This window comes from Lissotriton helveticus, chromosome 10 (genome assembly GCF_964261635.1).
Source record: "Lissotriton helveticus chromosome 10, aLisHel1.1, whole genome shotgun sequence".
NCBI classification, from domain to species: domain Eukaryota; kingdom Metazoa; phylum Chordata; class Amphibia; order Caudata; family Salamandridae; genus Lissotriton; species Lissotriton helveticus.
Genome location: NC_136071.1, coordinates 1,185,555,031 through 1,185,577,595, shown reverse-complemented (window position 1 = coordinate 1,185,577,595; position 22,565 = coordinate 1,185,555,031). Strand labels below are relative to the sequence as shown.

Below are 22,565 nucleotides of genomic sequence, written 5' to 3'. Positions count from 1 at the left end.
GCAACAGACGTTGAATACGTTTTTGATCCATATTTGAAAACACAAGAATGTCCTCTGCCTACTGAAATTCTGCCTCTAGAGCAGTATGAATGTATAATTTATACTGACGGATCAGCACAGCCCGCTACGGAGGGTAAAGAAGCATACGGTGCTGTGTGCGTGATCGTTAAAGGTCGCTGGCGAGATGGCAAATTCCGACCAATGGTAACTAAACTCATTCTCTAGGAGATTGTACAACTCAGGGAGCTGAACTAAGGCATTCAAGATGGTACTTGAAAATAAAGATCGCAAATTCCCCACACTCATAGGGGTCGATTCTGATTCGGGAAACGAATCCGTACGACGATTCGTATTCGTAGCCATTTCCGTACGAATCATAGTAATCCGTCTGAATCGCGTAGTAGGATCCGTTCGCTCGAAATGCGTACGAATCTTCGCAAACCTTACGAAAGTCAAGGGTGAGTCTGTACGATATAGACCCGCACAGTAAACCGTACGAATCGTAAACATGCCGCACGACCCGCCAAGTACGATCCGGACCGGGGAATGGGGACGCGATTTGTACGGATACGTCGGGTATGAGCAATTCGTATGGAGATCTACACTATCGCATAAGCACCGTACCCCTAAATTCAAGGGGAGTACGCAGGGGGTGTACATACCATACACGTACGACCTTAGGGGGTACGGACCGTACCCCTATGCACCGTATACCTACATTCATGGGGGGTACGCACGGGGACATAGGCACCGTACCCCTGTAATCCAGGGGTGTACGCACCGTACCCCGATGCACCGTACCCCTGCAATGATGGGGTGTACGCACCGTACACGGGGGGCCCGTTCCGTACGCATTTCGAGCCAAAATCTGGTTTTCTGGACGATTTAAACTCCCGTAGCAAAAGCGTCGTACGGAGTGCTGTTGACACGAATCGTACTTGCTGGGTCGGAAAAAGCTGCTTCGAACTGTACGGACATCGCGTACTGCGTGTTCCGAATACGATTCGTACCGATCATTGAGTCGTACCGTCTTTGGTACGAATCGTACGGAGAACTGCATTGGGTACACATCGTACTACATCGTACGTACGGGTACGGTTCTCCGTACGATTCGTATGGGAAAAAGTCTCCTTACAACGATTCGGATGGAATTTTACTGAATCTGAATCGGCCCCATAGTGTGCGATTGATATCATTGTGTTCAATCTTACAATGAATACTTGCAGAACTGGATTCAAAACGGTTACAAAGATGCAAAGGGTGGCACAATCAAGCATAAGTTGCTTTGGGAACAAATAGTTCAGGTACAACAAGAACTACAAAACACTAACGTGATACATACACTGAGTCATCAACATGATGGTGATCTGTTCCCGATTCATGCCCTTATATAGGTACAAATCACGCTGACCTTATATAGGCATAAGAATCAAGCCCTTATTTAGGCGTAGCCCATGCTATCCAAGTACAGGCATGGCTACTTCCATCCGTTCACCAAACGTCACAACGATTTCTTTGAAAACCAGCTTAAGCAGTTAGGGACTTCCCCTTGCTTGAATATTGATTTCTCCAAGAACTTCGTTAGTCTTACAATGAACAACTATTCCCCAGGGGTTCATTCATGATGTTCATATGCCCGACTTTACGTTAATGATGGCATTCCTAAACACCTTCAAGGTATAAATACACCTTCACTTGCTATGGCAAAGCATGGTGGTTCGGAGCAGTTTGACGACCTACTTGCCCGACGCAGCTCGCTAAAGCAAGTGCCTAAGGAAGCCGACTCTCCAGCAGATGCACTGATCAGGAAGCTGCCCTCCTCTGCTGAGAAATCCAGCTCCAGTGTTTCTGACTCCTCTTGCGGGGTGTTGGGAAATCGAGTCCCGAGACAGAGATACCAGACCTCCTTCATTCTAAGATATGGAGCTGATTAGAACCTAGAGAAACCTCTGGTAGATTCTTGGCAAAAACTAAATCTATGCTAAAGACCATACTTACTTCTTCCCTCGTACTAGACTTAGGTCAGGTACATTGGGGTAGGCGTATTTTAGAAGCACCAGCTGAGTATTTTAGCCTGTGTATTTATGTATGTATTTTTATATGGCTTAGAAACCATACAATGGTCTCACAGTATTATTTTATGATACTATTCTTGCTGTACGCATTATACTTTGCATTCTGTCTAACTATTGTAGCAGTTCACCTCTCTTGCATGAGAAAGAAGACTGTTCAATAAACCCTTTTTATCGAAAACGCCTGTCTCTCTATTTTCTCTGCAACTCTGTAGAAACGAACCATGCACAACTGACTGAGTGAAATACTTATCTTCTTCTTATCATCTTTATTTTGGCAGCATGTGCCATAAAAGGTACAGATACCATACAATATAAAACAGTAACTATTAAGATATGTACAGGCATAAAAACATAAGACACAATATGCAAATATAGACATTCTCAAACTATCTAACTCGGGATTTTTCGTTGTGACAATTTTATTTTATAAGTCCCCATTTAAAAAATATCTCCTCTTGTGCCAAACAGACCCCATATGACCAGAGAGATCAGTCTTTAAAACCCTATAAGCTTGCATGCAGCGGGAGAAGCCCAAGTTTTTGCACAGTGGAACAATCCATTTTCTCCGCGCCTGGACATACGCTTTACAAAAAAACAATATGTGCAAACCAGTTTCTTGGTCGGATTTGCATCCGGGGCAAAAAGACGGGGATGAATCGGCCCGTTTACTAGTAAGGGCGCGTAACGGTAAACTACCATACCTCCATTGAAGGTACAGTTTCCTAATTGATGTTGGAGCTATGATGTCTAGTGCAGTTTCAAACCTATATCTGTCCTTAATTATTAAAAAAGATGACGTTAAGGTGCCGTGAGAAGTTCCTTGCATATGGCTAGCCAGTTTGGTTTCCTGGTACTGGATGATAAGCTGCCTCCTTGTAATCCCGGGACAAGATCCCAGCGGGTAAGACCATAGGGTGGGAATCCCCAGTTTGATTCGTTCTTTCTTAATAAAATTTAGCCAGGGGATTTTCCCGATGTTTGGGAAAGCAAGAATTTCTTGCAATTCTGCCCTATAGTTGACTAGCTCAGGAACTGTCCAAATCCTACGCCAGAATAACAGTGGCCGCAGACCCATGTCTTCGTCCAGAGGTCTCAGGGCCATGTCAAGTCTAATAGGCAGCAAGGGTGTGCTGGAAGGAAGTAATAGCAGTTTTCTAATAAAATTGTTCTCGATTACTACCAGATCACGATTGCACGTGTGGCCCCAGAGTTCACTACCATACTTAGCCGCTCCCCTGGCTTGCGCTCTGTAAATCTCTAAAGCGGGGCCCACCGGCTTAAAAGTGGATTTATTCTTGGTGACTAACTTGGTGATTCCGCCTGCTATTTGGGCCGCTGGGGGTCTTATCTATTGTTTCCACGACTATGAAGGTAGTTATTACAGTCCTAGGGAAACAGAGTTGTTATGTTTATGCGATTGTCAGAAGCTAATCCCTTCTTGTGAATTCGAGAAATTTTCTAGTGACCTCTGAGCTAGCTAGCACTAAGTTTAGTATATTCGATAGAGTCCTACTGACCTAAGTCCTACGTCATATCTTTAGGATATACTATTCCAGAGCATATAGGGAATATACAGCCAGATTCATCAACGGAAAATCGGCTCGCAAAGGGCCAGATTCTGAGAATCTGGCCCTTTGCGAGCGCAATTTTTGCATTTGGAATTTATCACCCCAAATGCAAAAATCGCAAATTGCGAAATCGCTAAATAGCGAGGAATTGCATTTAAGGAATCTCTATTTGAAATTCCTTAAATGCAATTCATGAACCATTTTAGAATTGCGAGATCGCTATTTTTGGCCGCTATTTACCGCGAAGTCTGACTTTGGACATGTGTGTGTGCAACATCAGTCTACATTTACATTTCAGGGGTGCTACAGGGTGTCCTTTGGACACCCCTGGCACCCTTGAAATCGCATCCTTATTTGCGATGAGCAATTTGCTAATCGCAAATAAGGAAGCTGTAGAAATCACAAATAATATTGCGAATTCTGCATGAATTCCGTTTTGCGAGTCTTTAATAGCGATTCCTTAATAATCTCTATTAAGGACTCGCAAAAGAGGACAATGAAGAATCTGGGGAATAGTAACTACACTACAAAAGTACAACATGCTAGGAAAAAGTAAACCAGAATGTAGGCACAATTTCAGAATGACGGCGAGGGAGCACGGGTCAGATACATCAAACGGTTCATCCGAGTCAAAGATTTTACCTTCTGATTTATTGTCTCAAATTGAAGCTGCAATCCTTCAGCAGGAAAATGCTGCAGAATGTATCAGCCAAAGTTGTCTCAAATTCGGATAGCCACCGAGTTAGGGCCTCCTAAGGTTGTTGGCTTTAGCAGGAAAAGCTCAGAGTGGGAGCAATTCATATTTCACTGCTGATAGTCCTCGTTTCAGGGGGATATTTTTCGTGCCATCACCTAGTTAAGAGTTCTACTTTCAGGCTTATTGCCTGAGTTAGTGTTTGAGGGACAGAGAAAAGGATGACAGGGTAGCAGAGGACTTTACCCTTGCCACCCTACCATTAGTACACCCACTACATTAGGAGAAGTCTGCCGGCTTTGCAGATATATCTATAGATTGGCATGAACTGCTCTTGTGGAAGTTCCTGCCAATGAGGGAAAAGTTTAACTTTCGGCCTTCAAACTTTTCTAAAGCTTTTTATTTTCAAATACAAACTCTCAAAGCAGGAGTATTTAAAAGAAAAAACATTAAAACTAAAGACACCCACACCATTGGAGTGTTCTCCCACAGTGTGGCAATCTTTTGTTTATATTTAGTGTCCTTTGTTGGAGAATAAAATATACTGCCATCCACCTACCCACTCTAAAAATAGAGTAGATTATCAGATGGCTTAGCTGCCTCAGGTCAACAGGAGAAAGTTTGAGTAAATTGTACTCTGTCAGTGTAAATCTGGCAGGTAGTCCACCTCTATATCAGATGAGCAGACCAAGGGATTGGAAGAAAGGGTACTTGTCGCTGCTGTGATGGAGTATCCTCTCTGCCAAGCTCTATATCAACCCCTTCTTTTATGGAGCTCAAAATCTTCCAGTGGGACATGCCTGAAGTTGTATCTGACGAAGTTGCATTGAAGGTGTGAAGTCCCATTGACTCCCAAAGTTCTTGGGAGTCAAAAAAGTTCAGAATTTCTGGGGCATCTCCTCATGGTAAATTATAAAGTCCTCAAGACCTCAGAGATACCACTTAGGCACAAGACCCACTTCATCAGAGGCCAAGAGCAGGTTCAGGTCCAGTTTCAGTCACTATTAGTCAGCTGGGCACTTCAGGAAATGGGCCTCTTGCAGCTTCTTGTGTCCCTGTAGCCACACTGGGGGTCAGCCAACTGAACCTTGGAGTCCACATCTTAGACCTGGGCAATAGTGGGAGCAGGTCCAGCACTTCATGTCATTAAACAGGTCTCAAATAGTAGTTCGGACCACTATAATGCGCTGTGGGTGAGATATAAAGTTTGGAGATTTATTAGTCATTGAGTGGGGGTGACTTCTAGACACTCTTCAGCCAATGAGAAATAGTCTCTGGGAGCAACACTTATCACTTTTACAGCGCATCCTGTTTGCCTTACTGTAAACTATTGCACGTTACACCTCTGTAAGAGAAATTCAAGATAGCACAGGCCTTCTGCACCTGAAGGGAGCCTGTGGGCCAGCCATGGTGTGTTTAGAGTAATGAGCAGTCCAGCCCTCACCAGGTACCCCAATCCGGTCTGGCACAGTGCCTCTCCCACTGTTCTGGTGACCAACTGGCTATAGAGGGCTTCAATTCTTCCCTTACACTTACCAGTGAATGGACAGACATTACCCTGGTCTCTTTCAGAGTAATGAAGATCCTGTTACATACCCATCTGTCCTTCCTGGAATGGGATGAGTCCCCTTTCTTACCCCAGGTCATCCAGCTAGCAAGTATAAGCCTTGATCTTACTTTGGGAGTAGCTGTCACGCCACAAAAGCAGGCACGGGCAGGCCATCTGCTATTTGGATCTGAAAGAGACACGTTAGTATTAGATTCCTTACCTTAGAATATCCCCAGGCGTCAGACTGGATCCGGATTTTTTTGCGTAGCAGTACCCTTGCGCGTCGGTAGGCGTCGTCTGCGGCTCCGCGTCCGTCGTCGGCGTCGTGGGCGCCGTGATGACGTCATCGGAGTACTTAGACGCCGCCTCCGCGTGCTGACATCAGTTCTTCTTTTTTCCGCGCCAGCAAGCGCAGATCTGGAAAAAGCAGTAACCCTACTCACTTTTTGACTAACTTTTTGATAATTTTTGATTGCTTTTCGAAGTCTCTCGACTCCGAACGCTGCCGTAGGGATGCCCGGCTTCAAGCACTGTGACGATTGCGACCGCCTGATGTCGGTCACGGATCCTCACCGCGTGTGTTTATCTTGTTTGGGCGTCGACCACGACGACAAGGCCTGCTCCGACTGCCGGGCCCTCTCTTCGAAAGACAGGCGGGAGCGGTCCCGCAGGCGCCTTGAGCTCCGGCAGTCGGTCCCGCGCCGTGAGAGGTCCCGATCCCATGGGAGGTCGAGGGACAGGTCGCGGGCTCGGAGCCACCACAGCTCCGAGAGTAGGCCGCACTCCTCCGGGTCGAAGTCGTCGTCAGGTAAGAGGCGCAAGAAGTCCAAGCGGCGTCATCGCTCCTCGGACTCCCCCCGACGCTCGCGCGATGCGGCCGGGGGTTCGGGTGACACCCCCCACGCGGCTCCGTCGGAGTCGCGGGCGCCGCGTGCAGCTCCACACCCTCCAGTCCCTGGGCTGAACGCGTCGCATCAGGAGATCGAGCGCTTCCTCATGGCCATGAGGAAACTCTCTCCTCCGACGGGCTCCACGGCGCCTCCGGGCCCAGTGGACCCATCTGGGGGCCCTAGCGGGTCGGCGGCTCCGGCCCCGACGCCGTCGGGTGCTTCGGCCCCGACGCCGCTGACGCCTTCGGGCCCGGCGCCGCAGGCCCCCGTTATCCCGACGCCGCCGGCGCCGAGGGCCCGGCGCCGAGGGGTCCAGTTGTTCCGACGCCGCCGGCGCCTTCGGGTCCGGCGCCGCAGGACGCCGCTGGTCCTCCTTCGGGATCTGGTTCGTCGCCGGTGGATCTCACGACCTCCCCGGCGTCGGACCCTCAGGTGTCGCCTCCGGCGCCGTCCTCGGGCGGCGCCGGCCCCGGTCCTACCTTCGTTCCTGTTCAGCCGTCGGGACGGCCCCGATGGGCGCCGCTCCAGACGTCGTTTGGTGAATTTCACTTTTATGAACAGGCCCCATTGGTTGAGAGCCCTGAATTTCAGGAGATGGGTGATGAAGAGGACTGGGAGGGGTCTGAAGACCCTCTGACCAGAGAGTGTCAGTCTCATGAGGACTGGACAGGAGACCTGGGGGAGGCCAGTGGCCTGGACACCTCTCCAGACACTGGTTTTGTCTCCCCTCCTACCGTGGCTTCGGAGGAGGGGGCAACATATAGTGTGGTGCTGATGAGGGCTGCCAAGGCCTTGGGCTTTGAGCTCCCCGTCGCGGCCGTGAGGACTAATCTCCTCACTGAGGTCCTTAAACCGCAGTCAAGCTCGGCCGAGCCTCTGCTGCCCTTTAATGAGGCCTTGACCGACGTTCTTCTGGGCACTTGGTCCAAGCCCGCTACGGGTTCGCCCATAGATAGGAACGTGGCCAGACGCCACCGCCCAGCCCCGGGCGACCCATGTTTCCTGTCCTCCCACCCTACCCCCGAGAGCCTGGTCATCCAGGCCTCCAATTCCCAGACCGCATTCCCGTCGGCCCCGCCGGACAGGGAATATAAGAGGTATGACCAGTATGGGAAGAAGATCTTCTCATCCCTTAGTCTAGGCCTGCGGTCTTCCAACACCGCCTGCCTCTTGGGACGTTACACCCACTCTGTGTGGGATAAGGTCGCGGAAGTGCTGCCAGAGTGTCCATTGGAGGTACGGGCCAAACTCGGCCAAGCCCTTGTGGAGGGCCGGGATGCAGCCAAGTATTCTATCAGGTGTGGGCTGGATACCACCGACTCGCTAGGTAGAGCGATGGCAACGACGGTGGCGGTCAGAGCACACTCATAGACATGCCGTTCGATGGCCGTCGCCTCTTTGGCGACAAGGCAGACCATGCGCTTGAGCGCTTTAAGGACTCCAGGGCTACGGCCAAGTCCTTGGGCCTCTCGGGCCAGCGCCAGCAATCGGCTGCCTTTCACTCCTTTCATGGCCACGGAAGGGGTGCACCCACACGCGCCGCCAGCCACGCTCCGCAGGGCAATACCCAACGCGGTGGCGGCCGTGGGAACCGCCGTCCGGGCGGTTGGGGCAGCGGCGAGGTCAGTCCACCCCTTCCCCCGCAGCATCCGCCTCAAAACCCTCCTAGTCCGTGCTTTCAGGCCCATGTGACGCCAGTGGGGGGCAGGGTTCGCCATCACCACCTCCACTGGCGCACCGTCACGTCGGACAGGTGGGTGCTGCAAATCGTCCGAAGGGGCTACTCCCTCCCCTTCGTGGCGACTCCTCCAGCCATGCCACCGCAGAACCACCGTGTGTCGGGGGATCATTTGCGACTTCTGCGGGAGGAAGTTACGGCCCTCTTGGCCAAGGGGGCCATCGAGCGCGTTCCTGGGCCAGAAGTAGGGTGTGGTTGCTACTCCCACTACTTTCTGGTACCCAAGAAGGGCAAAGGGGGCCTACGCCCTATCTTGGACCTAAGGAACGTCAACGGCTTCCTCCGGAAGGAGAAGTTCAAGATGCTGACACTGGCTCAGGTCCTGGCTGCCCTGGACCCAGGAGACTGGATGGTAGCGTTGGACTTGCAGGACACTTACTTTCATATCCCCGTCCTGCCTGCCCACCGGCGCTACCTGCGGTTCATGGTTGGCCACGAGCACTTTCAATTTACCGTGCTCCCCTTCGGCATTACCAGCGCCCCACGGGTGTTCACAAAGGTGATGGCGGTGGTCGCAGCTCATCTGCGCAGGTTAGGGGTTTCAGTCTTCCCCTACCTCGACGACTGGTTGTTGAAGGCGGGCTCCCCCCACACAGTCGTCAGCCACCTCCAGACGACGGCAGACCTCCTGCACCAGCTGGGGTTCTCCATCAATGTGCCGAAGTCGCACCTGTGCCCCTCTCAGAAGCTCCTCTTCATCGGAGCGGTTCTGGACTCGGCGCGGTCTCGGGTTTATCCGCCCGAACAGCGGGTCTGGGATATTCAGGCTCTGATTCCCATCTTTCAGCCGTTATCCCGGGTTTCGGTCAGGTTGACGCTGCGGCTTCAGGGGCTGCTGGCCTCCTGCATCCTTCTGGTGCATCACGCCAGGTGGCGGATGCGGGCTCTGCAGTGGGACCTGAAGTTTCAGTGGGCCCAGCATCAGGGCAACCTGTCCGACCACGTCCTGATCTTGGAGGGCACTGCGAGACAGCTGCAGTGGTGGCTTACGGACCGCGATTGGGTCAGCGGCAGATCCCTCTCCCTTCCCCAACCGGAGCACGTAGTTGTGACGGACGTGTCCCTCCAGGGCTGGGGAGGCCACATGGGAGAGGCGGAGATCAGAGGCCTCTGGTCTCCGGCGGAGACCCGGCTCCACATCAACCTGTTGGAGCTCAGGGCGATTAGTCTGGCACTGAAGGCATTCCTCCCCTCTGTCCGGGGGAGTGTAGTGCAGGTGTTCACGAACAACACCACCGCCATGTGGTACTGCAACAAACAAGGCGGGGTGGGGTCGTGGATCCTTTGTCAAGAGGCTCTTCGCCTTTGGCAATGGCTGGAACGCCAGGGTGTGACCCTGGTGGCTCAACACCTGGCAGGTTCTCTGAACGCCAGGGCGGATGAGCTCAGCCGTCGGTGCATGATGAATCACGAATGGCGTGGCGCAAGGCCTCTTTCAGCGATGGGGAGAGCCTTGGTTAGATCTATTTGCCGCCGACGAGAACGCGCAATGTCATCAGTTCTGCACGTTGGAATTTCCAAGGCGGCACTCGCTCGGAGACGCTTTTCGTCGCGAGTGGAGTTGCGGTCTGTTGTACGCCTTTCCACCTATACCACTTCTGCCCAGAGTGCTGAAGAAGATCAAGCGCGACCGGGCCCAAGTCATCCTTGTGGCTCCAGACTGGGCGAGAAGGTACTGGTATCCAGAGCTGGTATCCAGAGCTACTCAGTATGTCAGTTGATCCCCCGGTTCATCTGCCTCTTCAGGAGGAACTTCTGTCGCCGCAGCAGGGGACGGTCCTCCACCCGAACCTGTCCGGTCTCCACCTCCATGCTTGGAGATTGAGCGGCGACAGTTGAGGCCATTTGACTTGCCTCCTGAAGTTTGTAACATCATTCTGGCAGCCAGGCGTCCCTCCACAAAGTCGGTATACGCCTGCAGGTGGAACAGATTTGTGGCATGGTGCACAGCAAAGGCTGTGGATCCCCTCAATGCCCCTCTTTCTGAGGTCCTTCTTTTCCTTCTTTCTCTTGCCCAGCAGGGCTCTGCTCTGGGCACTATCAAGGGCTACCTTTCTGCCCTTTCAGCCTTTCTCAGGCTGCCTGATCAACTTTCTTTGTTCAAGTCCCCTATTGTTAATAGATTTCTTAAGGGCATCACACACACGTTTCCTCCTGTTCCGTTTGTAATGCCTCAGTGGGACTTGAACCTGGTTCTTACATTTCTGATGTGCGCTCCCTTTGAGCCACTTCACAACTGTCCTCTTCGCCTTCTGACTTTGAAGACTGCTTTCCTGGTTGCCATCACCTCTGCCAGGAGAGTGAGTGAGCTCCAGGCCCTTTCTTGTACTCCACCTTTCCTTTCTGTCCATCCGGACAAAGTGGTGCTGCGTACCAAACCTTCTTTCCTGCCCAAGGTTGTCACGGCCTTCCACATCGGGCAGTCTATCACCTTGCCAACCTTCTTCCCGCCACCGCATCCCTCTAAAGAGGAAGAGCGACTCCACCGTCTGGACCCAAAACGTGCGCTCTCATTCTACTTGGATCGCACACGCCAGTTCCGGGTGGATGACCAACTCTTTGTTGGTTACGTGGGCGCGAAGAAGGGGAAAGCGGTGCACAAGAGGACCATCTCCCGGTGGATCATCTTGTGTATCCAGGCATGCTACTCGTTGGCTAGGAAGGAGCCCCCGGCTGGATTACGGGCTCATTCTACCCGAGCCACGGCGACTACCACTGCCCTGGGCAGGGGTGTGCCCTTACAAGACATCTGTCAGGCAGCTAAGTGGGCATCGCTGCACACGTTTGCAAGACACTACTGCCTGGACAGCCAAGTCCGGAGGGATGGCTTCTTTGGCCGTTCCGTCCTCCAGGACTTTCTGGTGTGATTATTGGTTCGCAGACCCACCACCGGGGTTGGTATTGCTGGGGTATCTATTCTAAGGTAAGGAATCTAATACTAACGTGTCTCTTTCAGATGCACAAGTTACTACTTGTGTAACGATATATCTGTAAGAGACATTAGTTAGTATTAGATTCCTCCCCGTTCTGCGAACCAATATCTAGGGTTAGGGTTGTCCCCTTTCAGGGCCCTAGTTTCAATGGCACCAGTGTTGGTTTTTAACATGGCTCTGCGTTTGTGGCGCGTAAAAGCTGTGACTAAGAACTGACGTCAGCACGCGGAGGCGGCGTCTAAGTACTCCGACGACGTCATCACGGGGCCCACGACACCGACGACGGATGCGGAGCCGCAGACGACGCCTACCGACGCGCAAGGGTACTGCTACGCAAACATTTCCGGATCCAGTCTGACGCCTGGGGATATTCTAAGGTAAGGAATCTAATACTAACTAATGTCTCTTACAGATATATCGTTACACAAGTAGTAACTTGTGCTTATTGCTAATTAGCCAACTGAAGTCTCGGACAATAAAAGTTATGTTTTCTAAATAGTTACAAAACATCTAACTCTACTAATGAATTGGATTGTATTAAATATTAAAAATAGGGGTATACTTAGCTCTGTAGCTTGTGGCAAACAAAAAATAGCAAATCAGCTTCTATCTGAACTGCGGTACTTTCTCATATGACAGCTGTAGCCCTAATAGTAACAATAGGTTTTTGGGGGCTAATCAGTGTAGTAGCAAACAAATATAAAATCCTTAAATGTTCCACTTTTAAGTACCAGGTACCCTCCCGAATGGCTGCAAGGACTGATTTGGGGTGACATATTTAATATTTTTAAAAGTAAGGTGTCCACGTTATTTTGACACTGTCAGCTGCAGGTGTAAAGGCTGCAGGGGTCAGACTACAGTGGTATGCCTGAACCCATGATTACTTTTTCAGCTTACTGTATGAAACACCCTGTGCTGCAGTCCACAGGTGACATTTACCTTTCCATGCCCTTAGTGTAGTTCCTGCACCATATACTTTGGCCTTCATGAGGAGTTACATTTTCCAAGTAGGAGTTAGTCAATTTATTATCTTTTTGAGGTCAGAGCACATACACTGGAAAGGAGGGCCCCAGTGTGCAAAGTCGAAAAACCACAGCATTAGTTCACAATAAAATGGGATGCCCACACCAAAATTGGACGTTCTTACAGTATGTGAATGCCTTAGAAAAGGAAGGGGAAGATGATGAACTATGAGTGCCAGCCTGGCTTCAGATCATGCAACAACATGGACATCAATGGCTTACGCATTGTAGGTAAAGCCCTCCAGGTCCTAGTTGAGGATTACCTTGCCTCCCTCTCAGCTGCCTTCAATGTTTTCCACCCTCCTATACTCATATACACCCTAGAGTCTTGAAGAGGATACACCAGCAATGTCTGTCACGGGTACTCCTCCTCCCTTCCTAACCAGCACAAGTTTGTTCCCAATGGCATTTCCAGGTCCAAAAGTTCTGTATCACCTGGCGGGTATCTTGGGTTCCATACAGTCCAAAGTCATCTTCAACATCTACATGCTTAGTACTCTCCTCATAGACCACAGCATCAGGATTTACCAACATGCTGATGAAACACAACTATACTTCAACGCCTCCTTTGTTTCAGACATCCAATGCCTCAAACACTGCCTGAACATCATCCCTACCTAAAGCTCAGTTCAACCAAGACACGGTTCCTGTTACTTGCCAAGAACAACCAGCAATATCCAGTACAAACCTGCCTCATTGAAATGAACACTGATGGTTTCAAGCCCCAAACTTCACCAAATGCAAAGGTACTTGTATTCACTCTGAACTCCAGCCAAACCCTCAGCTCTCTCCTCTAAAGAAAGTAAAACTGTTTCTTCAAGAAAACAACTTCAGAACTGCTGCTCGAACCCTTATACTCTCACATTAGGATGACAGCAAACCCCTGTGCCATGGCCTCTCAGATGCCCCCGGGGCACCACTTGGGAGCTTCCCACATGCTGTAGCATGTTTCATTAAGGGCCTGAAGAAATATGATCACCTTGTCCCTATCCTGGTGGACCCTATTGGTTTTCCCTGTAGGCCGGCAAAATCTTCAAAACCAGCTGCATCAATTACAAATCCATCACGACCAGCATCCCGGTTACCTTGCAGACAATTTCACCATCCCTGGCGCATCCATGGCCAGGACACTGTTAGACTACAGATTAAGAAATGTAAAAAAAGAAAAGAATAAGGCAGCAGGCTATTTCTATTTCTACCCTCTAGCTGTGGAACAACATTCATGTATCCATCAGGATGCCCCTGATTTCTCCAATGTAGTAAAGAGTTAAAAACGGTAAACTCACATCTCTAAAGAACACCACATCACAATGCAAAAATAGGCCACAATCAACTGCCTCTCTTATGGCTCATGGACTTCATGCTGGTCTACAACCCTTGTACAGAGCTCTACTGCTCCTTGGTTACATTTACACTAAGGAAGTTCCACATGCATACAAACATACATACATACATACATACATGATTGCCTGTCAACTGGGGGAGCATATTGGATACAAATGTGGCTCTGGATAACTGTATTTGGGAAGTATACCTTTGCTGGCTTGTACGGAGCTTCCCCATTGGTTACTATTGTCAAGCTGCAATCTTTGCATCTCTTGGTGAAAGCAATATCATAGCTGCTGGCCAGTTTGACAAGTCATTAACTCCTGAATGACACCCACTGGTAGCAAAATATTATATTCCCAGGCATGTTTTACTTTAATCAGAGGATGGTGTGAAAGAATTACAACTTCAACTGACTCAAACATTACCTCTCTCTCTCTTTCTCTTGCTCTCTATGTTTTAGTCTAAGCCAGACTTCTTGATTCTGGTCTTACACAAGGGATTCACAGTCTAAATGTGGCCACATCAGAAATCTGCAGTGTGATTAACTTGTTTCCTCTGGAGTAGTCTGTAAAGTTTCTCTGAAGGCGGTGTTGATCTCAGCATCAATTCATTCTCCCAGCCAGAACATTGACAGTTTTGGTAGGGATTGTGTCCATGTGGTATTAGTGTGAGCAGGGCTCACTGAAGGCACTGGGAGCATGCATCTTACTTGAAGACACTGCCCATGCAGGTATGTGAGATCCCTTCTTGGCCCTGGATAGAAATTAACGCCTTGGAGCCTCATTGTAGGAAAGTGCCGCTTTTTGCATCGTTATCCCTACTTTTTGCCTGACATCTGGTGCAACTTGACTTGATGTGCCCTGGGCCCCTGCCAATCCGGTTCCAAAGGACTCTGTTCTTTCCCAAAACTGTACCTTTCTACCCACAATTGGCACATCCCTGGCCACAGTGAAGGAAGTGGCCCTTAGGGGCCACTCGGGGTACTTACAACCACCTGCTATGCCTTCCCAGGAATAAAGAGTCCGTCAGACAGAAGAGAATACAAACAAGCGTTTATTAGCAATACTCTGCAGAGGAGTCCAATCTGACCTGCACCCTAAGATGTCTGCTAAGGGACTGACCCCCCAGCAGCCTACAACACATAATCATTCCTCCAAGAACCTCCACAGTAGCAAGTTACCGGCCTGGGCAGAACATGAACAAAGGAGGCACAGAAGGACGGGCTACCACCTGCCAGATGGGTACATGCTATCTGTAACTCAAGGCTACCGCGCTGAGTTTCAGCATCTCCTAACATGGGAGCAGGATTACAAACTTGGGTTGGGAGGGTTGCGACAACACAATGGCCTATTCATTAGTAAGTCAGGAAGCAGCCTTGAACAGAAGAGAACACTGAAGTCACAGAGCAGGCACAGCCTAAGCAGCCTAATAGGCATTACAAAATGGAGTCACAGTCGCTAACTAAAGCTTACACGTTGCAGGGATAGTTCAGTGGGTTGCTTAACGTGAATACACTTGGTGTCCATTCAGCCACACACTGCTAACCTAAGTTAACATGAAACAAGTGCATAGCAGGAATGGGGTTTTCAAACCTAAGAACAGGTAAGCCCTGTGTAAAAGGGACCATGGGAACCAAGGGAACTGTGACCAGGGAAAGCCTTTAAGGGCTGTAGTTCCTCCTGTGCCACACCTAGAGGCCCAGCACACACACACTGCAATTGCAGGCTGAGCGTCTTGGTGCACAGACAATTGAAGAGTCAACATGGCACACCTCATGCCATGCATACAACTCACTGCGTGGGGCCTTGGTAAGTCACCCCTGCATCAGGGTACACTAGCCCTCAGGTGAGGGTACAGAGGTATGAGCTCTGTACCCCTACAGTGTCTAAGTCCATTCTAAGACACTGCAGGAGAGCCATAATGAGTACACAGTCCTGGGAGTTGGTCATTACAAACTACACAGCTCCATAATGCCTTTACTAAAGCCTGGGAAGTTTGGTAGCAAACTTCTCAGCACATTAAACCCACACTGATGCCAGTGTGGGATTTAATATAAAATGCAATCAAAGAGCATCTAAAAAATGCCCCCTTAAAAACCACTAGCCCTGGTGCGGTTCCTGAATGGCTGCCCACCATTTTCCACCACTAGACAGGTTTCTGGACCCCCGTGTAGAGAGCCTCCGCTCTCTGGGTCCAGAAACAAAGCCCATCCTTGGCAGAGGTGTCATGCCTACAGCCCACGAAGGGGAAGCTTCAAAGGACTGTTGCCTTTGTAAGCTGTCCCTGCCTTTTGCTGCTCCCAGCAACAGGCTCCACCGGCTCTGCCCCCTACTTTGGGGGGAGAATCGGCCTCTTTGGCTAACATTGGGCCCGGCACTCTGCATCTGGCTGCCACAATGCCGCTGGTGATACAATTTGAGTGCCTACCTAGATCTTGGGTAACCTTGGTCCTAACCCCCAAAACTCCCACTCATAAGTTGTTTACTTACCTGAGAACTGTTAATCCTGTTTCTCCCATAGGAACCAATGTTACGAGTTTTGTTCCTAAAAATGTTTTGTTGCGTTTAACTTTGTATGAATGAAAAAGTAACTCGATTGCAAACCTGGAAAAAGTCTTTCTTACCTTGTATTGTGAGATCCCCTGTGTGGTATCTAGGCATTCTACCTGAGTAGTCAAAGTAGTGCAAAAGTGATCTAAAAGTAGTCCAAAAGTAATTACTGTGTAATTTAACCTGTTTTTGAATCCCAATACAAACATCTAAATATTGCAATTTCATCTACAGCTGCATTTCCTTGTAAAGATTTGCATTTGAAAGTATATTTTACTTACCTGTGCCAAGTCCTGCTTGATTCTAGAAATAAAACAGAAGTATATATTTTTTATACTTACCTAATTGCTTTGAATTCTGTCTCTGAGTGGGTGTAATCAGCCCTTGATTGAGTGAATAAAATAAATGCTTAACACACCCTCTGGTTAAGCCTAACTGCTCACCCGCACAACCACAAAGAGAGCTGTTAGCACTTCTCTAATGTAGCCTCTGTTCTACCTCTAGGGACTCCCTGAACTCTGTGCTTGTTATAGTATAGGCAAAGCCAGCTTCCTACAGTCATCACTGGACAATGCCCTTTTTCAAAACTGAGTTTGTTTGATCCCACAGAAGGGCCCATGTCTAGACATATTGAGGGCAAAAATCAAGTGTGAAAGTGAGAGAGTGGAAAGTGAGTGAGTGAATGGAAAGTGAATCAGCGAGTAGAGAGTAAGTCAGTGATCGAATCATTGAGCATGTAAGAGGGTTAGCAAAACAGTAAGGGATGTTAAAAAACAGTACTAGAGAGGCCAAGCAAGTGAGTTAACAAGTTAATAAGTATATCTGTGACTAGGGGGTCATTTAGAGTTTGGGAAAGCAAGTGGAATGTCATAAATAGGCAATGCACCCATCTGCCAAACTGACTGTTCTGCCACCTTGTCTAAAGGTGAGCGACCTCTGCGGTTCCATCGGTGGAGTTTCAGCTGCTTCCTCTATCAGAAACATTTGACCTACTACTTGTCCTATTAGTGCTTGCATCCCTTGATTAAGATGAGGCAAAAATCATTAGATTTCCCTTTCTCTGATCTCCATGGGAGATGAACCGCCCCAGTAGAGGCGTAACGAGGAGAAATATCTTTATTTCGCCTCATTACTTCCTCTTTCTAGAATTAGAATAACTTTATTGTGTAGTTAATATAAACCATTACAAAATACTAAATATCACAATGTTTAAAAAGCAGAAAGTTAACACCGCTGTATAAAAGTTAAAATATTGTAAAATAAAGCAGTCAATCAAATTTTTTTTAAATCTGAACATATTGCTGGTTCAAATCTTTACCAATGACAGTCGCTTTTTCTCAAAGTTAGTAATAACTTTGTCTGCTCTGCAAATAAGTTGTGAGTCTACCGAACATAAGATTTGTACAATCGCAGACCGTCAAGTGCGAATACCAAGTTTATTCTCCAAAAAGTCAGACCAGGTTTCTGAGCACAGGTCCTTCTCTTTAGTGAACGTTTTGAGTTGTTTCTTAGTGTCTGACGCTATTTGAGAAAGTGTGTTGCTCGTCCACCTTAAACGCTTCAGATTGATTGTTGTGGCTGAACCTGCTTTTATTGGTGCTTTTAAGTGCCTAGAGGCGGTCAGTTTCATCTCAATGTGTTGCATTGAGTGATCGCTGTCTAGTGAGCAGAGTATTTGAAAGTTTTTGATAAGACTTAGCAGGGGTAATGTTACTATTATGTAGTCTAGGATAGAGTTTGCATTGTAACCTGTATACTTCCTCTTTCTATGTTTTCTGCATTTGCACACATAGATAGAGGAAGATGGAGGAATGTGCCTCTCAGGGTTGTTTTTAAGCAGGAACAATCCTGCATGCAACGCAGGCACCCATGCACCAAGGTGCAAGAGTTCCTGCATTTACCCTAGGCTGCCAAAGGAGCACCCACGCGTAGAGGAAAAGGCAGGAATGTGCCGTGTTGTATTGAATACAGCACATTCCTGCGGTTTCCCTGTCATGCAGCGCAGCAAGGTGACTTGCTTTGCTGCACTGCATGACATTTTCATAAATTGGCCCCTAAATTACCAACATTTAAAAAAATACATTTAAAAATGTAAAGATTCCATATAATATTCAGGAATAGAAGGCCATAGGAGTATATCTACCAACTGACTGTACTTGAAGGAGTAGATTCACTATATTTTCATACATCCAGTCCAGCAACCAAATTTGCTGCATTTAATTGTGTTGACCATAGGGAGCAGAACTGCATCAAATGTGCTACGGCCTGGTGCTGTTCCTCTCTCTCTATGTGGTACTTCAATTTAGGAAACCTTTGTGCCAATGTGCACACTCACACACTCTTGAGGGTTTGTGCCTAATGTCAAGCTTATTTTTTGCTGGAAGGAGACTCTTCCTGTACAAAATACTGTGCTTTTGCCAAGTTGAACACTTTTTTGAAGTTTATGTGTGTGTTGTACAGTGCAGCAGACATGCAAAGCTGAACAGTGTTTGAGAAATAAAGCTTTTCTTAAACTTTATGCCTGCCTCGAGGAGGCATTCATTTTTGGTGCAAAGTTATATTTGTGTATAAATACATAGGTTGATTCCTGGGAATGCCAATGTACCACCTTGCAATGCCACCTTCATACAAAGTGCTACTCTCACTTACTTTAGGACAACTTTCCATCTCATGTCCAGGTTTGCACTGGACAGTAATCCCTCCTTAATCATCTGTTCCAGTTTGCATCACTCGCGGTGGCGCAGCGCTGTCGCAAAGGCTTGATGAGCTCTCTTTGAATCATGAACCTGTGTATACCAGTTAGGACGGGGGCCAAGAAGTCAATTATCCAATCAGCATTTGTATAGCGCAGCACTGTCACCCTTAGGGGTATCTGTGTGCAGTGGATGAAACATCTCCATCAAAGAGCCAGGTCAGAAACAAGCGGAAAGGGAAAAAACAGGGAGTAATGAGCAGAAAGAGGAAAAATAAAGGTCAGAATCGAACCAAAAGAGGTAAAACTAAGGTCAGAAACAAGAACAACGAGATAAAATAAAGGTCACAAACGAGCAGAAAATTGAAGGCAAAAAAGGGAGCCGAAAGTGACCATAAAAGAAGGTAGAAAGCAAGCAAAAAATGAGCAGAGGATGCACATACCTACGGCAGCAGAGAAAAATGGACTGATGGCAAGCTGGACAGGAGAACCGTCGCAGGGGTCGATGGCACCAGGACCTCAAGAAGTGACTTTAACGTGACAGGCAGCAGGGTGCCTAATGTCAAGTACGAAAATTTGTTTATCTCTTGAGGAATTGCATATAATGTGCACTATTTGAGTCTAACTCTATTTGGTTGATATATATTTAGAAATAAAAAAGTGCCTTTCCTACCTGCCATGGTTGGAAGTCCGTGCTCAGACTTTCACTAACTGAGGAATGTCCTGAGTTGGCTTTGGCTGAGATCATGTTGTGTAAAGCGTGAGCAGCTGCGTAGACCGCAGTGTAAACACTGTACGTATTGTGGAAATTGTAAACATCATATATAGTTTTTTTCAGCTTTCGCATCGTCTCGTTCCCTTTACAACGAGGGTAGAAGGATTCGTAGGCAAAAGTCCCAACCGGCAAAGCAGGAGCGCACTCGAATGTTAGCACCCACAAGTCCACAAAATAGGAATTGTCTGAGAAATTTGAAGGATTCACACTGTATAGGAAATCTGTCAGTCCAGGAATCTGTCCCTTAGGAATGGAAAATTCCAGTGAGCCATTGAAAAGATTCCATCCATAGACATAGCTAAAATCTTTCAAATGTGATGTGACTGCAGAAGCGATCCAAACTTTGGCAGGCAGTGTTTCCAAGTATCTAATGAGCATATTATCCATGTAAGCTCTCGAACAGTGAACAATCACCACATGGACAGAATAACCACGGATTGTTTCAGCTATTTGCCTCATCTCATTCCACCCGGTGTAAGGGGGCTTCTGAAGTCTTTGTAGGAAGGCCACACAACCCCCACTGTTGGTGATGTCTCTCTCCAGCTCCTCACCAGCCCTCCTGCCGCTGTCATCATCTGATGTCAGGATCCCAACCCAGGTCCAGCCAAAGTGGTGGAGCAGCCGGACAATGGCACGTGTCTCGTAGATCTCATTGGGGACAGTGCGGTAAAAGGATGGGAAGCGATGTCTGTCATTGAAGATTGGATCCGTGGCACCATAGCTGACCTGAGGAAGACAGAGACATGAGCTATTAGACACATAGAACGACAATCCACTAACATGCATCACTGGCCAATGGTGCATTGCTTGTGGATCTCATTGGGGACAGTGCAATAGAAGGATGAGAACCAATGTCTGACATTGAAGATTGGATCCATGGTGCCATAGCTGGCCTAAACATGAGATAGACATGAGCTATTACAGGGAGGGCTGGATGTTTAAAGTCAATGTGTTTGCTGCAGTTTGTGAAGATGCAACACATCCCTTTAGGTCCAACATGCTTTCTCACTCCAGGAACAGAAGTCTATTACTACTTCACAGTGAAATAGATCAAACATGTTCAGGCAACTTGCATTACTTGATACCCAGACAATTGTGAGCATTTATCTATCCCAATTACATATGTGAATGAGTTTCTTTGTAAATCCACATACCTGCTCCATAGTTTAATACATCACATAACATTAGATTAATTATTTTCCGCCTGATCTGCCCGATGTTGTGATGTAGTGTTAATCATCTAACTAGAAACTCTTTCCTCTTACCTGCAGCATTCTCATGCTCTGCCGTCTCGGGATGGGTGGTGGTATATTTACTAAGATTTTGTGCCATGTGTGTGTTCACAAAAGTGACTCAAATCAATGCAAAATCTTTTTTCTTAAATTTACTTTCCAGAGCAAAGCTTGTTTTGCACTGGAAAATCTCTTGAAAGTAGCGCAAAGCAGCATGTTCCCTGGGGGATGCATGGGCATTTCCTTGCTACCACCCTAAGGGGGTCATTAGGATGCCGGCGGACAAAGTCCACCGCCATCCTTTTGGAGAGTGGGACCGCCCGCCAATGGTGCGGGGATCCCGTTGGTGGCATTAGGACGTGCCTGCCACACTGGAGGGTGCCTCCTGCATACTTGATATTGTGGCGGGCAGTGCTCTCAACACCGCCCGCTGCAATGCCAAGAAGGCATGTCGTGCACTTCCATGCACAACGTGGCAGGTACCGTGTGGTGCCTGCCATGCTGTGCATGGATCTGCAGTGGGGTATCATAGGTACCCCCCATGTGCACCCCCAACCCCCCAAAATCCGTGGGGGCCGGCTAAGGGCCCGCAATGGTGAAAAACACCTGCCTTTCCGTGGCGGCATTGACTCCACAAAAAGGCACAACCCCGCACATATGCTAATAAGGATTGCGGTGTCTCCCAGGGTATACACCCGTTACAACGGATCTTTTACTCCGCAGACCCATTACAACGCGACCATTACTCCGCATACCATTACAACGCATTGCGCTGGGGGGCGCTCTAGGATAGGGAATAAGTATAATTTACTATCCAACACCTTCCCTAGGGTCCACGGGGACTGGAGTTAGAATAGTAAATTATACTTACCACTATCCAGCGCCTCAAGGCGCTATGCGTTGTAACGGTATGCGGAGTAAAAGTCGCGTTGTAATGGTCTGCGGAGTAAAAGTATGCGTTATAACGTCATACATCCGTCTCCCAGACCATGTTAGCAGCTTCCCCGCCCGGGCGACTCTGCGACCGGGCGGAAAACCGGCGGACGGTCTTTCCATCCACCGGGGTCCTTCCGCCATGGTAATGTGGCGGGGTAAATCTTAGGCTTGCGGAGGTTTTTAGCGGGTGGATCGCCACCGCCATACAGGCTATCCAGGCCTGCTATCCAAATGCCCCCCTAAGTTTTTTACGCAAAACCCTATTTACTAAAAAAATAGACAGGGTTTTGCATCACAAAATAGTGCCCACTTCAACCAGGCGCTATCACGGAGAAGTGTTTTTATTTCTCTCTTCTTTTCCAACTTTGCATGTGTGCTGCTTCGTACTGCACACATACAAGGTGGAAAACGTTTTAAAGTTAGTCTAAGCATTGTGGCGCAGATTTATAAGTCCCTTGCGCTGCCGTAGCATCACTTTTTGTGGATGCCTAATAGGTCGTGAAGTTCCTGTTCCCTGTCAGGATGTCCGCCCAGTGGTGTGTCTGCAGCTAATGGGTGCCCAAGAGGCCGGTGGTGCTGTGCA

General features: G+C 48.4%; 1 protein-coding gene across 1 annotated transcript in view; it reads right to left on the bottom strand.

The window, feature by feature from the left end:
- LOC144784201 (vomeronasal type-2 receptor 26-like) overlaps positions 1-22,565 on the bottom strand; it is a 162,492-nt gene that overhangs the window by 122,766 nt on the left and 17,161 nt on the right. Inside the window, exon 2 of the mRNA XM_078662859.1 lies at positions 19,713-20,540. Within this exon, the coding sequence (XP_078518985.1) occupies positions 19,713-20,540 (828 nt within the window). The remainder of the gene's footprint in view (positions 1-19,712; positions 20,541-22,565) is intronic.